This window comes from Nyctereutes procyonoides, unplaced genomic scaffold (genome assembly GCF_905146905.1).
Source record: "Nyctereutes procyonoides isolate TBG_1078 unplaced genomic scaffold, NYPRO_anot_genome, whole genome shotgun sequence".
NCBI classification, from domain to species: Eukaryota; Metazoa; Chordata; class Mammalia; order Carnivora; family Canidae; genus Nyctereutes; species Nyctereutes procyonoides.
Window position 1 is genome coordinate 12,056,120 of NW_026575040.1, and position 17,628 is coordinate 12,073,747.

At 47.0% G+C, this 17,628-nt stretch overlaps 1 protein-coding gene across 3 annotated transcripts in view; it reads left to right on the forward strand.

The window, feature by feature from the left end:
• The window catches only part of DAPK2 (death associated protein kinase 2), a 125,575-nt gene that overhangs the window by 91,314 nt on the left and 16,633 nt on the right, over nt 1–17,628 (forward strand). For 2 of the 3 annotated variants that reach the window (XM_055319790.1, XM_055319791.1), the window contains exons 5-9: nt 1,617–1,772; nt 7,164–7,293; nt 12,990–13,038; nt 13,832–13,858; nt 16,987–17,139. In XM_055319790.1, coding sequence (XP_055175765.1) covers nt 1,617–1,772; nt 7,164–7,293; nt 12,990–13,038; nt 13,832–13,858; nt 16,987–17,139 — 515 coding nt within the window. The remainder of the gene's footprint in view (nt 1–1,616; nt 1,773–7,163; nt 7,294–12,989; nt 13,039–13,831; nt 13,859–16,986; nt 17,140–17,628) is intronic. The other variant, XM_055319792.1, reaches the window with a different exon arrangement.

Here is a 17,628-nt window from a genome sequence, read left to right on the forward strand (position 1 = left end):
GTGTGCCGGGGGGAGTGTTTGCTGCAGCACCGTGGAAAGCTGCCCATAGGGGCCTGGCAGCAGGCAGCCTTGCTATCTCAGGTTGCCAGCCCTTCCTGAATAATCTGGGGGCTGTGGTCGATATTTGCAGTGAAGGTTCGTAAGAGCTTCCTTGTCCCCATAGCACAGACTGGCTGGGCCCCTGCTCTGCTGAGTGAAGCAGCCTTGCCCAGTGATAGGCTATGCGGGCCCCTGGAGAGGACACTGGGCAGAGGGTTAGCAGACGTGGGCTCCACTCCTTGCTCAGTGACCTTGGCAGTTTCTTGACCTCTTGGAGCTGCTCTTCAAAATGAAGGGACTAAATGATCTCTGAGGTCCCCTGCAGCCTCAACTCTGTGAGCACTGTAGGAGTGACATGGGGGTGAGGATGAGTGGGACAGGAGGCAGGCAAGTCAGGGAAAGGGCATGCTCTATAGTTGTGCACAGGTGATTCAGCAGGGATTCAGTAAGGTTCCCAGGGATGACTGTAGTCATTGCTACTCTCAGAGGGGAATGGACAGACATAGCCACCACTATTTGAAACCTTGCTGGGCATTGATCCTTCCATGGACCATCTCTCTGGATCTTCAGAACAACCCTATGCCATGGTAGGTGTTGTCCCATTTTACAGATGGGAAACCAAGGCTACAAGAGGTCCAATGACTTTGGCCAGGTTTTGCTGTGAGTGACAGCACTGGGATTTGACCTGCCTGCCTCTAAGCTCAAGCCTTTTGTACCTTACTATATAGCCACCCCCCCCCCAAGGCTACCTTCATCCTGCAGACGCTCTTGGACATGCTGTACTGAACTGATGGGGATCACCCACTAACATGGGTCCTGCCCAGAGGACCGGCTTCTGGTTTAGCACCAAAGCAGGTATCTCTGACCAAATCCCCTGGGACACGGTGGGGCATGTTGGCCTCTCCCGCAAGGCCTGCCTCATGGGCTGAAATGGATAGATTTGTTTAGACAGGTGAGGACAGTTTCACCTCCTGGTAGCAACTCCACAAGCCCTCTGCTGGGCAGTGGTGGCATCTATGGGAATGTGATCCCTCCTTTTAGCCATGCTTTGGAGGTGAGGTCAAGTATGTGGATAGAATTTGTCGAAGTAAATAAAGCTAGAGGAGGACAGATGGATAGACTCATGCTACCCCAGAGGGCAGCCTGGCTTGGGCCCAGCACTCTGTGGTCACAGTGGCCTATTCTTCCTTCCTGATGGGAGCCAGGAGACCTGAGCCTTTTGTGTGTCTCGCCTTGGGCCCCAGAAGGGGAGAATTTGCCCAACCAGCTTGGAAGGTTGTTATGCCATCTTGCAGTTGCAGTTGCAGAGGCTAGAGCTCGAAGGGGCTCTGGGTCTCATCCAGTATCTATTTTAGAGTTGGGGGTGCTCATGCCCAGGGAGAAGAAATGGCATGCTTCGGTTCCCATGGCCTTGTTATGGTGGAGGTGAAACTGCAATTTCCCTGTACTTGGCCTGGATCTTTTCTAGTGCCCTATGCTAGTGCCTGGGATGGGGGAAGCAAAGAAGTTGAGAAAGAGCCCTTGGGGGAACTGCTGCTTTGCTGGCCCTCAGGCTGCCCTTGGGGATCCTCCCTCAGATTTCTCCTCCTGAGCCTCGGTGCCCATCGAAAGATGAATGGATAAAGAAGCTGTGGTCTATGTATACAATGGAATATTCCTCAGCCATTAGAAACGACAAATACCCACCATTTGCTTCAACATGGATGGAACTGGAGGGTATGATGCTGAGTGAAGTAAGTCAATCAGAGAAGGACAAACATTATATGTTCTCATTCATTTGGGGAATATAAATAATAGTGAAAGGGAATATAAGGGAAGGGAGAAGAAATGTGTGGGGAATATCAGAAAGGGAGACAGAGCATAAAGGCTTCTAACTCTGGGAAATGAACTAGGGGTGGTGGAGGGGGAGGAGGGCGGGGGGTGGGGGTGAATGGGTGACGGGCACTGAGGGGGACACTTGACGGGATGAGCACTAGGTGTTATTCTGTATGTTGGTAAACTGAACACCAATAAAAATTAATTTATTAAAAAAAAAGATTTCTCCTCCTGACCTAGCCCTACAGCAGCCCTGTGGGGAGGAGTGCACAAGGCGCCCCCCTCGGGCTGGTGGAGGACCTCCACAGGGCAGAAGGGGAAGGACCACCAACTCCCAGTCCTTTCAGTTCATGTCAGCATATTTCAATGGCACGTGCAGGATGCAAGACATCATCAGGCAGGCCAGGAAACTTAGCACTGATCTGAGTTTCCCAGGGAGGCCACCACCCAGGAGAGCAGTGTCACAATACGGGAGACAGCCTGTAGCTTAGGACCACTTGCTCATAAGCATCATCGGCCCTGAGGGGGTTACACACGAGGTCAGGGGCCACTTCATTGAAAAGTGAGGTGGGAGAAGGAGGCAGGGATGCGGCATGGTCTCTGAAAGATGAAGTAGGGAAGGCATTCTAAGTAAGGGAGACAGCTGGAGCTTGGGAGCGGTGTTGTTCTGGGTGTGGGAAATAGCCACCTTGAAGGGATATGGGCAGATACAAGCAAGTGATGGGTGGTGAGGCTGGGAAGGTAGCATGGGGCCTGTTGGAGCAGAGCCTCCATGTCTCAAGTATCATGCAGGGCATTTGAGCTTTCTCTCATGGTCAGTGGGACCACAGAAGATATTTAATCAAACTGGGTGATGTGGTGAGTAGGAGCCAGACTACCCGGGAAACCCCCCTGACTCTGCCATTATGAGGTGTTGGACCTTGGGCCAATGCCCTTTGCTCTCTGAGTCTCTGTTTTCTCAGCTGTGAAGTGGGGGTGATAACAGCACCTACTATTCAGAGTGATTGCAAGGATGACCTAGAGCACGAGTGAGCTGCTTGCCTTGCTAAATGTTCAGAATATGTCAGCCCCACCTTGCTTCCTGGGTAACATCAGACTGGGTTAGTGGAGGCTGGGCTAGCCAGAAGGAAGCCCTTCTGAAAGCAAGAGGAACTGTAGATATAGGGACTGTTTTCCTGTTTTATTATATTCCGGTTCACTCCCAGTTAGGGCAGGTCTGAGCCTGAAGGTCCATTTGGTCCAAAGGTCCAGTGTGTGAGTGGTGAGGGCAGGACAAGAATCTGAGGCCTGCCCACTCAGCAGAACATTCCTGCTGTGCCAGGGTGCAAGCCTGCCCTAGGTTGCCAGGCCCAAGCAGCATCTCTACTTCTCCCTGGAGTAGATTCCCAGGATGCTTGAGCCACAGGGAAGGGAGATCATTTACTCTAGTTGTTAGGAGCAGAAGCTCTGGAGTCCAACAGATAAAAGTTGAAAGCCCTGTGTCCACAAACCAGTATTTCAATCTTGATTTCTCTTTCTGAAACAGAGGAATGATAACATCCACTGCATAAGATAGTCAGGAGGGTTCAGTGAGGTATAAGGTTTGTCACGTGCTTGGTTAGCACAGTGCAGCTAAATGGCAGCATGTGTGTGTGTGTGTGTGTGTGTGTGTGTGTGTGTGCGCGCTCACGCGCGCACGTGTAGGCCTTCTGGAGGAGATACTATTTTTACTGAAATGTGAATAGGAAATTAGCCAGCTTTGTGATAGGGGCCGTGCAGGAAGAATGTTCCAAGTGGGGGAGAAGTCACCTGCTGTGTGTGTTAGGTTCTTGGGGTGGACAAGATCTTGTGCAGACAGGCAGTACTCGGTAAGAAAACGTGGCCTGGCCTTGAGGTTTTCCTAAGCCAGTGGAGAGGCTACTGCTCCTGGACGGTGGGACACAGAGGTGAGGGGATGTGCGGCCAGGATGCTTCTCACCTCTCAGAGCAGTGCTGCCAGATCCAGCCTCCCATCTTTCTTCCTTCTTTTCTGATGTTCTCTACCCAGCTCCTACTGCCCCATAACCCTGGGAGTCACCAGGTCCGATGTGACTGCTTTTGTCCATGGAGGCTCCCATCCCCCTTCAGCATGTGCTGTGCTCTGAGCACACTGGTCATCGGGAAGCCCTGGGCCCTGACCCTGAGCTCCAGAGACAAGCTTCAGGACCAGAGAGAGGAGAGGGGAAGGTCCCAATAAGGTGACTTAATTCCAATGTGGTGGAATAGAGAGAGGAGAAGCCCCACCCTCACCCCCACTGGGAAGACGGTGCACAACGGGGAGGGCACAGCTTCCTGCATGGGGTGCCAGGATACTTGGGGTCTGTAGGCAGCCACTGGAGGGCTGGACTGGGGGTACTGCAGCGGGGCCATCTGTCAGGGTCCCATTTCCTGACCTCCCCTGTCCCTACTCTCTGCAGGGCCTAAGACTCTGCTTTGCCTTGGGAGAGGACTTTGACACATTTTCAAAATAAAGTTGAGATAAATCTCCAGAGGGGAAGAAGGATAAACAAGCATAAAAAATTGCAAAAGGAAATGTCTTATTTATTTATTTTTGAAGCCGGGGGAAGGCCTCAGCCGGCCGGCTCACTCAAGTGAAAGTTTCCAGCCACTCTGACATGAGGTCACAGAGACTTCAGGGAGCCAGGAAGTTTGGGATACGGCACCTGGAGTGTCCTCAGGCCAGATTCAGGAGCAGTTCAGCTAACTGATCCTTAGGGCTCCCCTCAGCCTACCAGCCTCTGTGCTCTGCACTACGGGGGTGGACATGCAAAGACCTCAGTCCTCCCTCTAGCTGAGGGTCTGGTAGAGGAGCGAGGACAGAGCCAGCAAGGACTGTTGGGCAAGGGAGAGTGTGACAAATGTCATAACATAATGGTTCAAATAATCACCACGGGGACTGAGGGGTAGGATTCATTTGTGGTGTCTGGGGGGTACTCAGGGAGGAAAGCTTTCAAGGACTAGCTGAGTTGAAGTAGACTTTGAAGCCCAGCTAGGATTTTATTTTTTTTATTTTTATTTTTTTTAAGATTTTATTTATTTATTCATGAGAGACACACAGAGAGAGAGAGAGAGGCAGAGACACAGGCAGAGGGAGAAGCAGGCTCCACGCAGGGAGCCCAACGTGGGACTCGATCCAGGGTCTCCAGGATCACGCCCTGAACTGAAGGCGGCGCTAAACCACTGAGCCACCAGGGCTGCCCCCAGCTAGGATTTTAACGGGCAGATAAAGCAGAAGGTTTTCTAGATAGAACAAATAATTCGAGCAAAGGTACAAGGTGAAATTCTTCAGGACTTTGAAAATAGGGATGTTTGATTTTCTTAAACATGTATTTATTTATCTTTATTTAAAACTGCTTTCTTGAGATAATAAGTCACTTACTATACAAGTCACCCATTTCAAGTGTACAGTTTACAAAGTTGTGCAGCTGACTCCACAATCAATTGTAAAAAATCTTTGTCACTCCAAACAATAAAGCCCAGTACCCATTAACAGTCACTCCCCATTCCCCCAGTCCTGAGCAACTACTAATCTACTTTCTGTTTCTCTGGATTCAATTCTTCAGGATAGTTCGTATAAATGGAATCCTATAATGCATGGTCTTTTGGGACTGATTCTGTCACTTGGCATTATATTTTCTTTCTCTTTTTTTATAAAGATTTTATTGGGGCACCTGAATGGATCAGTCGGTTAAGCATCTGCCTTTGGCTCAGGTCATGATCCTGGAGTTCCGGGATCAAGCCCCACGTCGGGCTTCCTGCCCAGCGAGGAGTCTGCTTCTCCCTCTGCCTCTACCCCAGCTTATGCTGTCTCTCTCCCCCTCCCTCTCTCTCTCTCTCAAATAAATAAATAAAATCCTTTTAAAAATATTTATTTATTTGAGAGGGAGAGAGCTTGAGCAGGGGGAGGGGCAGAAGGGGGAGAAGCAGGCTCCCTGCTGGATTGCACAATCCTGGGATCATGATCTAAGCCAAAGGCAGACGCTTAACCAACTGAGCCACCCAGGTATGTTTTCAAGGTTCATCCATGCTGAAATATCAGTATTTCATTCCTTTTTATTTTTATTTGCCTTCTTTCCTCTTAATGGCTGAATAGTATTCTACTACATGGTTATACCATATTCACCACTTGATGGAAATTTGTCTTGTTTTCACTTTGAGTCTATTATGAATATGCAGCTGTGACATTTGATGTTTTTATGTGGATGATATTTTCAGGACATTCCACTTTGAATGGAGTCTGGGTTTGTCGTGGTAGAGAGTGGGAAGGGACAGGGTGAAGCAGAGCGACATGCTCACCCACTGTGGACTATGAGCGGTTGGGTGGGAGTGAGAAGGGTAGGCTCCTGTTCTGGCCTCACTAACAGCCTGTGGAGTATGAGGCCAGGGCAGGGCTGTCCCGCCACCCACACACACCTGCACAGTTGTGTCAGATCTGGCAGCTATTTGCAGCACTGGAAGATAGCCTGGGCAGCTGGTATTTTCCCTGGAAATCAGGTGCATTTTTTCCTGGTCCTGCTGAGGCCAAAATTAGTGTAAGCTACACAGTTAGTCCAGGAGAGGGGAGTTTGTCAACAGGAAGCTGGCCAGCTAGGGGAAGGAGGTGGTCAGGAAAACGATTGTTTTTTTTTTTTTTTTAAGATTTTATTTATTTATTCATGAGAGAGAGAGAGAGAAAGGCAGAGACACAGGCAGAGGGAGAAACAGGCTCTATGCAGAGAGCCCGATGTGGGACTCGATCCCAGGACTCCAGGATCATACCCTGGGCCGAAGGCAGGCGCTAAACTGCTGAGCCACCCAGGGGTCCCCAGGAAGAAGATTGTTAATAAACCATGTGTAAACCGAAGCTAGGCTGCTAGGCTCCCACCCCTCCCATGCTCACTCAGAGGGCAGGGGTTTTGTTTACAGGAAATGCTGCCAGTTTCTCAATGGCCCCATTTAACAGATCTGGAAATAGAGGCAGTGCATTAAAGGGATCTGCCATGCAGAGACAGAAAGGGAGCTAAAGCTAAGGTCTCCCCAGTTCTGCTGTGAGCAGCAGGTTTGGAAAACATGGACCTTGCCCTCAGCGCTGTGCCTGTTTTTGAGTTCACAGGAGAAGATAGGACACAAAAACCAGAAAGAATTTTAGTCTCTTAAAAAAGAATACCAAACTCCACCCTAACCCCAAAGTGAAAACACAAAACAGGGCTTTAATTACCATCTTTTCTTCTTTTCCTTCTTTACTTACTTTCTCTTTCTGTTTTTTATAGTTGTTGCTTTTTGTTGTTGTTGTTTTGTTTTTTGTTCTCCAGCCAGAAAACATTATGTTGTTAGACAAGAATATTCCCATTCCACACATCAAGCTGATTGACTTTGGCCTGGCTCATGAAATAGAAGATGGAGTTGAATTTAAGAACATTTTTGGGACTCCAGAATTTGTTGGTAAGTTTTAGGCCTGTTTCTTTCCCACCTAAGCATCTGGGATCAAAAGATAGAGAAGTTCTGGAAACAAACCCTGTGTCTGGGGCTGTGGCCTCTGGGCCAAGATGGTACCTTGGAGACAACCCCCCACCTTAGAAATCTAATGAGTGGGTAGAAAATGTCCTGCTGGTCTTCTGGGTAAGGGTCCAGGTGCTGACTGAGCACCCAGTAGGGCAAAAGTAAATTCCCCAGGTGGGGCTTACAGACTTTTGCAGAGTCAAACCCTCCCAGAGCTGGCCCCACCCCTTGCTGAATTTATTGTGAAGATGTAAAATTACCCCACCCTCTGGCATTCCCATAAACTCACGTTTCTCTGGAGCAGCTTTGATTTCCTGAAAAGGAAAAGGGAAGTCATCTGCCAGATGCCAGATCCACCCACTCACCTCGCCTGTGTGCCTGGCCTTTATTCATGCACAGGGGGCCCTGCTGGTGCAGGGCCCTGGCAGTTCTCTCTTCCCCCTGCTTCCCTCAGCCTTGGCTCAGGCCCCAGAAGCCCCCACATGGTACTGGGGCTACAGGTTTGGGGGTCTTAGAGTTACAGCTTTGCAGAGGGGAGAGGAATGAGAATTGAGGACTACCGTCTCTCAGCTTTGGGGGTTGGAGTAGTCTTAGAAATGGAGGGAGGGCGAGATCTACCCAAAACCTGGAGGCAGAAACTTCTGACCACAGTCAAAAGGAAAATAGAATGTGTCAGATCATCGGTTCTGATGGATTTTTCAGGTCGCACATACCAGCTCCACAGCTGAATGGTGATGTCAAGGCCCCACAGACCCCAGGTGGGGAACTTTGCTGTATGCCAGGCACTATGTGGGTACTCCACAGGCATGTCAGTTAATCTTCAAACAACCTCATAAAGCAGATTTAATTATATTTCTCTGTCAAGTGCTTTATTCAAGGCAAAACAATCAGTAGGTGGTAGAGCTAAGATTCAAATGTAGATACATCCAGCATCAAAGCCTGTGTTCTTGTGGTTACACTGGATTGTCTCATAAAAAAGACCTTGGCCCCAGGGGACTTACAATTTAGTTGTGGAAATGAGACATCAAACACCAAGGAAGAGTGCTAGAAGGATCTTTTTAGGTCTTCGGGTCTAGTTTAACAAATGTGGAATTGGAAGGCTAGGGGATTTTAGTTAAGGTCAGCCAATGGTTATTCTTCATCTACTGTATGACAGATATTAGAGAGGTACTGGGGACACAGTGATGGGAAGAAGCCACACTCTGACATATTCAAGGTCACATAATTAATTGGTGACAGAACCACCTTGAACCTAGGACACAAGACATCTATTCTTGAACTTTGTCCAAGATAGCGGTTGCTGTCCACTATTCACATACATGGTAAAATGCATATATTTATTTAGTTAGTTAAGTTCATACCAAGTGTTAATCAACAGTAAATGGTTCAGCTGGAAATTCAGGGCAATAGTGGAAGAAGTGTCACAACACAGCATGTGATTAATTATAAAGTGAATGATAAAGATATCTCTGAAAGACTGTGCATTTTTTAAAAAAAATTTATTTAAATTCAGTTTGCCAACATATAACATCTAGTGCTCATCCTTAATGCCCATCACCCAGTTACCCTATGCCCCTACCAACCTCCCCTTCTGCAGTCCTTAGTTTGTTTCCCAGAGTTTAGAGTCTCATGATTTGTCTTCCTCTCTAATTTTCCCCCACTCAGTTCCCCCCTTCCCTTTTGGTCCCCTTCACTATCTGAAAGACTATTCAAACAAGATGTCCACTCTGGCAAAGTCAATGGGACCAGTCATGCCCTTGAGTCAATGAGAGACAAAGGGCTGGTGTTGTGGGTGGGAGAAGTGTCTGAAGAGGGATGGGGACAGAGCCAGGGTAGAGGAGTAGCACATCCAGGTTCAATCATTCATAGCAGGGGGTAGGGACAGAATTAGTGAATTTACTGGGACTGGACTGAGCAGAGAGTTCCCATCAGGCCATGTGAGTGAGATATTGATGAGTAGGCCAGACTGTAGAGGTTTTTTTCTGGTGGTATGGTATTAAATGTCTAACAACTGGGGCTAAAAACAAAACAAAACACAACCCTAATTTATAGCATTTGTCAATTTTAAGCTACCAACTTGCCGCTGAATTCAGAGTTGGGAAGAGATGCACATAGTTGACTCTTGTGAGCCAGTTTGACCTAATTCCAGCCCAGAACTGGTTTTGTTTGCACCTTACATGTATATAAGGTGACTTCTCTAGGCCTCTGCCCAAATTATGACGACTTTCTTTACCTAGGACTCCTGAGAAACAGTGTTATAATCACTTGTCCTACTCCAACCATTCCTTTGAAATTTGAACCTGAGGCACAGTGTTGAAAACTTACTACTATCAGCTTCTAGGAGTGTGGTAGACCCGGTCTTCCAAAAGCCCTCCTGCTACAAAACTGGATTCTTGAGAAAAATACTCCTTTTAAAAATAATTTTGTTTATTCATGAGAGGCACAGAGAGAGAGAGAGAGAGGCAGAGACATAGGCAGAGGGAGAAGCAGATTCCCCCTGGGAAGCCCGATGTGGGACTCGATCCTAGGATCCTGGGATCATGCCCTGAGCTGAAGGCAGACACTCAATCTCTGAGCTGCCCTGGTGTTCTGAGAAAAATATTCTTTTTAATGAAATGAAATGAAATTTTTAATGGAAATTCTGGACTCATAGGAAAAAAGAGAAATCTTTAAAGGTAGTAGTAACTCCTTCAGCATCACCAGCTCCACCACCAAAGCCAGTGAAATGAACTTAGAGCTTTGGCTATGAGCAGCAAAAGAATTCAGTAGGAGGATCTCTCCCAAAGACAAGGGTATGTATCAGCATTTCAGTGAGAGACCAGTAAAACTTAGACATCCGAGGACATAAGATCATGAAATTTTCAGATGTTAACTATAAAATAAATGGAGTGTATATAGAAAAAAAGGTAGAAACACAAGAATTAGCAAGCAACTAGAGGCTGTCAAAAATGACCAGGCAAAAAAAAAAAAAAAGACCAGGCATGGGCAGCCCTGGTGGCCCAGTGGTTTAGTGCCGCCTTCAGTCCGGGGTGTAATCCTGGAGACCTGGGATCGAGTCCCATGTCGGGCTCCCTGCATGGAGCCTACTTCTCCCTCTGCCTGTATATCTCTCTCTCTTTCTCTCTGTCTGTCATGAATAAATAAATAAATAATTTTTTAAGAAATGACCAGGCAATTCTAGAAAGAACCAGATAGAATTTTGAGAGATTCAATATATACTCCTAGAAATTTAAAATTCAGTGAATGAGTTAAACAGTAGGTTTTACACACTGAAGAGAAAATTGAAGAATTAAAAGGCAGAGCTGAAAAAAAATAGAATACCACAGAAGGACAAAGACACAGGAATATGAAATAGAGGACGAGTGGAAGAGGGTAAAAATTGAAAACTTACCCTAGGTCTGTTTGGAATCCCAGAGGAAGGATTGGAGATAATAGAGAAACAACGTTTGAAGAAAACGGCTGGGAATTTTCAGAACTGTTGTAAAAATGTGCATCCCCAGGGGCATCTGGGTAGCTCAGTGCTGCACACTGAGGAATATTTATATTTTAAGAATGAGGGTAAACGATTCAGACAAAACAAGGCAAAAAAAAAAAGTCAGAGATGAACAACAAAAAAGACAAACACCAACAAACATTTATTAATAGAACTTCCAAAGATGTGCTTCTGGATTAAATGACTTTTGAGGGGAGGTCTCAATGCAAGAAGTAACAGGAGCAAAGAAATCAGTAAACATTAGGCAAGTGTAAACCTTTTCTGTTTAAAATAACGATGATGATGTTTTAATTGCAGGGTTAAAAAATGAACTAAAAATTGAAGAAAATAATGTTAGGTAGAACAAAGTGCTTGAAATGAGTGTTCTAAGGTGCCTGTATTGTTAGAGGAGAGTCAAAACATTGCTTTATATTAGAATAACCATCCTAAAGTCTCAAGGATGGCCATTACAAAAATGTAAGTGGTGGTGGGGTGGATAATAAGAACAAGAATTTTTTTAAAAAAACTATCCAAACAACAACAAAACAAAACAAGAAAGAAGAAGAAAAGCACAGAAGAAAATGGACAAACAAAAGCACACAGAGGACAGAAGTGATTGTTTATGTGTATTAAGCAGATAAGCCTAGAAAATGAGTTGTGCTTTTCAAACTCTCTGTGGTGAAAGACTTTAAAATTTTTTTTCTTCAATCTGCCCTGGACTGCTTCTTTAGGAAGATACGAGAAAAATAAATCCCTAGAAAAATTATCACAACTTGAATGTCATGGCAATGTCAAGTTGCTATAAGAGTTTGTAAAGGCAAAAAAAAAAGGGGGGGGGGTTTCTAAAGGTTTACTCCCAATTTCTCTACCTTTTATGTCTGGACCAGTGATTATTTGTCTTCAAGACCACACTTTGCATCACTGTCCTAGGGAAAGTCTTTCATGTTTGTGTGTTTGTAAGGAGACGTGTGCAAAAAAGTTCATAGCAGTGTCATTCCAGTAAGAAAAGAAGTGGAAACCATCCAAATGATAACTGAGAGGACCATAACTAAAATATGCTATATGTTTGTGCAGTGAACTATTAAATAGCAGTGAGAAGGAAAGACCATGCATGAACACTGAATGAACCCCAGAAGTACAATGTTAAGGTGGGGGAGGGAGGATCAAGTGACCACATCATACCACTGTGACATCATTTTTATGAAGCTAAAAAATAATCAAAACCAGAAAAGTGGTTCCTTGTGTCGAAGCAGATGGGATGGTGGCCACACCCTATAGATGCAGTGGTTTTGATATGGTTCTTGATGAACAAGCATAGTCTTCCCCGTTCTCTCCCTTGTCCTGTTGTGATCAAACAGGCTCAGCCCTTCTCTCTTCTTTGACTACTCACCTCTCTTTCTCCATTTCATGGTCAAGCTTTTTTATGGCATCATCTACACTCATATCTCTACTTCTCTACTTCCCACAGGCAAGGCACTCTCTGGACATTACTTACTTTCTAAGAGCTTGCCTGCTTGATCTTTGGGCAGCGTATGGTCCTCTTCTGTCCTGGGTAGAATCTTCTTTCCTAGACTCTGCACCCACTCCTGTTCACCACATCATCCACACAGCTTCTGTTGCTACCTGTACGATGACTCCAGATTTTCCAGATTTGACGGCTCTGACTCAACTCGCCCATTCCCAGGACATCTTTGCCTGGAAGCATCTCAGGCACCTCAGGCTCATCATCTGCCCCGGAATGGGGCCCCTCTTCCAGACAGACTCAGGAGTGTGCATTCCCTCTCTGCCTTCCTTTCTTCGTTACTACCTTCCAGTGCTGACTTGACTGGTTTCCACCAGAAAGTTCTCAAGTAGGCTTGTTGTGTTAGGCCCCATTTCTCCTTCTTACATCTTCCCTGCTGGACTCTCTTCTTCCTCTTCCAAGTGTTCCTCTGTACTTTCCCTTTTCCTCACTCTCAAGGCCTCTCTGTAAAAGGTTTCTACCAAAATAACAGGCAACTTCATTTCTCAAAATTCTTAGGCCCAGATTATCTCCATCTGTTGCTCTGATTTTTCCTTAGTGAGGAATCAGGAGGGGGACATTTGTCACCAAATGCTCTAAAATTCCCTATAGCCATGTCTTCTCATTTTCATTCTCTTGCTGATTCTTCAATACGGCTTCTTTCAGCTCCAGAAATTGTGAACTACGAGCCCCTGGGACTGGAGGCTGACATGTGGTAAGTTGTATAGGCCACCAAGGTGACCTAGGGAATCCTTTCAAGGGCAGAAGGCCTCAGACCCTGGCTCCAGCTGACATTCCCCTGACCATGAAAACCCCTCTTCAGAGCCTCTGGCTGCTCCAGGTGTGCTGGACCCAAGGCCCGGGCAGCTGGAGGCAGCCAGGCCTGGACTTGAGGCCAGTTAGAGCATGGCCAAGGCAGAGACAAGAGAGGCAAGGCTGCAGGTGCAGGCTCAACCCTCAGGCCTGCCACAGCCGTGATGAAGAAACAGTAACAACAGCTTGTTCAGTTAATCAACCAAGTGATCACTGAGAGCCTCTTAGGCTCTAAGTGCTGTGTGGGGCCCCAGGGATACTTTAGTGATTGATTTTCTACACAGACAGGACTCATTTCATTTGAACAATGCTTTAGAGTTGGCTGAGTACCTTGATTGCCTGGTTTTCTAAAATGCTCCCAGCAGCTTTGTTAGGTAGTTATCATTAACTTCATTTTATGTGGAGAACGGGGCTCAGAGATCATAAGGGACTGGGCCCCAGTCCTGGCCTGCAAGTGTGGGAGTCTGATCTTGAACTCGGCTCTTCTGACTGAATATCCAGAGCTCAATGACTCAGACACATCCCCGACTGCTGCTGAAGGGTGTAGGACAGAGAGGGCCGTGGACTTGAGATGGCATCTTTAGGCTGCTGTGGAAGGCCAAGTGACCACATCCCTGGAGGACCACGCGGGGAGTCCCTTGCAGGGCTGGGATCAGAGCCAGGTGGCTCTGACTGGCCTGTTCTTTGTTTTGCAGGAGCATAGGCGTCATCACCTACATCCTGTGAGTATCCCTGATGCTGGGGCGCCCCCCTAGCTTGAACGGAGGGGACCTGGGAGAAATGAGAGAGGGCCAGGCAAACGGGCAGACTGAATTTACTGATTTTACTCATTTACTCATTCACCACGAGCCAGATGTGTTCGATCCACATAGCACACCTGAGGGTCTGTTCTCTGAGCTCTGTTTCAGATGTTTGGCCTCAGGGGGGAGGTTGAGGCTTGTCCGCATCCCTGTGACCAGGCATCCACCACTCAGCTTCACCCAGGCTGCATGTCCTGAGAGAAAGTCAGCTTTCACCCAGAAGCCTGGGGACAGCCCTCAGGCCACCACAACTTCCCTGATCCACATCTTTCTGTCCCCTTGCCCCCTTCCTTCCTCAGCTCTCACAGACTCTGTTGTCTCTCCCCAGAGTCTCTTTTCCATTCTTGTAATAGTAGGTCGCTTAAGCAGACGTTTCCTGTGTAGCTCCATGTGCAGTGGATCTGTCACTTTCCATCTCTGTGGCCTTGGGCAGATACTTAACCTCTGGGCCTGTTTTCCTCATCAGGAAAATAAGAATCACTAACTTCCTGCCGCGGGTATGTTTTGTGGGTCACATAAGCTACCGTATAGACTTCCCAGCACTGCTCTGGTGCATAATAGGTGGCTGATTAGTGCATGTTAATTCCAACAGTGCTTCCCAACTGTTGTCTCCTCTCTGCACACCTGCTGCGTGCTATTTCTAGGGTACACTGGGTAAGAATCAGAGCCAGAGGCGACATGGAGGCTCTGGTGTGTCATACCCAGTCTCTGACTCTTCCAATAGCCCATCGACCTGAGCTCTGTACGGTGTGGTGGACCCCCCTGAGCTGCAGCAGAGGGTCTCCATCCTGGCTGCGCATTAGACCTTTTAATACCTACCACTGCCCAGGCCCACTGCAGATATATTACATCGGAATTGCTAGGGATGGAATCTGGGCATCAGTATTTTTTAATCAGTTTTTTAAAAAAGATTTATGTATTTATTTTTATAAAGAGAGCAGGAGTGGAGGGAGGAGCAGAGAGAGAAGGGAGAGAGAGTCCTCAAGCAGACTCTGTGCTGAGCACGGAGTCCAATGTAGGCCTTGATCCCAGGACCCTGATCATGACCTGAGCCGAAATCAAGAGTCAGACATTTAACTAACTGAGCCATCCAGGTACACCTGGGCATCAGCATTTTTAAAAGCCCCAGAGGAATTGGATGCACAGAAAGAATTTGATGCATTGCTTGATGGTTCCAAATTCTGTGTTGGCTCTTGAAACCTTAATTTTTTTTTCAGAACTCTAATTTCCATACTGAAATATTGAGGGATTTCAGTGTGTACAAGGCACATAGTCTTCTTGAAGCTCATTTGAGTGCCACACAGTTTACTAAGTGCCTGCTCCATGGTGGGCACTGGGCCAGGCACTCAGGATGCTGACATGAAGGATGTCTGCCCTGCTTGCCTGGAGTTCCCTGTGTCGGGGGGAAACCCCACACAGCTAAGTCTCACACAGTGGGACCAAGGTTATGCTGGATATATGAACACACCTTCCTGGGAGAGGCACTGGTTTGCTGGGCTGAGGAAGATTTGACAAGAGAGAGATTGATGTTAATCTGAATTGGGCTGTACAGAATGAGATTAATTCTCCAGGTGAAAAGGGAGGGAAGGACTGTCTGATGAGGAGGGAAACGGTGAGCCAATTAAGTGTGGTGAAATGTGCTGAGGAAGTGGTAGGGACTAACTTCTGATGTCTTGCTCAGGAGTTTAGAGGTGACCCTATAAAAAATGGAAGTCATAGAAGGTTCTTTGTGTTCAAAGACAAAAATAATGGCCACTCATTCCAGAGCTCTTAGCCTGGGCAAGATTTCATAGAGCATTGAAAATGTATTTATTCTTTATGACAATCTTGTGAGGTGGAGACTTTTATTTTCTTCATTTTATAGAGAAGGAAACAACAGCTCAGAGCTTGAGTAACTTACGTAGGTTTGCACAGCTACTGAGTAGCAGAGCTGGTATTCAAATCCAAGACTAAACTATCAAAAATTTCCCAGTGTGCCATACTGCTACTATGCTAAGAAAGTGGCAGTGGGGTTGGGAATGAACGTCAAGAGATATTTAGTAAATAAAACCAACAAGAGTTTTGGGCCAGTTAGATGTGATGAGGGAATGGATGGATGAGTCAGAGGCAGCCCCTTTGTTCTAGCTTGGGTGCATTTTTGAAGTGACATCATTAATCAAGGCAAGGAGCTTATAGAGGGAGGTTAGGGCACAGTGACAATGGCGCATATAGGGACACATGTCCCATCAGCTGGAATATGAGTCAGAAAACAGTAGATTTGGGAGTCATTATTTGAATACATATTCTTGACAAACCCTGCAGGGGAACCGCACATCCCCTTCCAGGCCCTAATGGCCTATCTATTTCCATACCTCTCAGGCTTTGCTCAAGCTGCTCCCTTAATCTAGAAGACCTTTCAGGGATCCCTGGGTGGCTCAGCAGTTGAGCATCTGCCTTTGGCCCAGGGTGTGATCCTAGGGTCCTGAGATCGAGTCCCACGTCGGGCTCCCTGCATGGAGCCTCCTTCTCCCTCTGCCTGTGTCTCTGCCTCTCTCTCTCTCTCTCTCTCTCTTTCTCTCTCTCTCTCTCTCTCTCTCTGTCTCTCATGAATAAATAAATAAAATCTTTTAAAAAAATAGAAGACCTTTCATCTCCTCTGACTGCTGACAACTTTTTCATTCTTCAAGACGCAACTGATACAAATGTCAGCTCTCCCATGGAGAGCACTGGGTCTCCCCACCGTCATGTGTTCCCCCAGTCCTTTGTCTGGTCATCCATTATATTCTGCTTAGGATTATGAAGAGCCATGTCTCTGTGTTTCCTCCTGTCCTCTGTCAAGTCCCTTGAAGACAGTTTCTCCCTATCAGGTACTTAGTAGGAGTTCCACAAAGTAGATTGAATTGGACTCAGTTAGTTGAAAAGGCTGCTGACTGGCTGCCCAGAGGGGGCAGATGGTGTTGCTGGGAGCCTCCCATCCCCCATGCAATAGTATGAATCAGGGTTCCCTGACTCCATCACCCCCAACTCCATCTACTTTCCTATAGTCACATGTTCCCTCTCTGTGTGCTCAGCCTAAGTGGAGCATCCCCTTTCCTGGGAGACACGAAGCAGGAAACACTAGCAAATATCACAGCAGTGAGTTACGACTTTGATGAAGAATTCTTCAGCCAGACCAGTGAGCTGGCCAAGGACTTCATTCGGAAGCTTCTGGTTAAAGAGACTCGGTAAGATGACAGAGGAAGGCATGGGCCTCTGAGGTACTAACCTTCTCCTGTTCCCTCTACCAACAAACGTATCAGTCTGTCCCTACTTTGCCATGCACTGCCATCTGCCCCATTGTGGTCTAATCAGGGCAGGTGCTGAGATGTGTGGATTAGCTGAGACTTGGCATTTGTCTTGTTTGCTCAAGTCTTTCTGCTTTCTTTCCTGCCAACATATAAATAACTGTGTGTATGTGTGTGTGTGCACTTGTGCGCATGCTTGGAAGTCAGCCTGGGTTTCTCTAGGGCACATTATCTTTTCCAGCCTGTCCCAAAGGCACCTAGAACTAGGATTTGAAGAGGAAAGTGGCAGAGTTTATCAAACCAATTCAGGTGGGGGGGTTGGGGAGAGGTGGACTCAGAGGTGTCAAGCAAGTGGAAGAATAGGATACATGCTAATCCTACCCCTTCCTCAGGCCCATGGTGAGCCCCATAGCTATAAAGTCAAAGCAG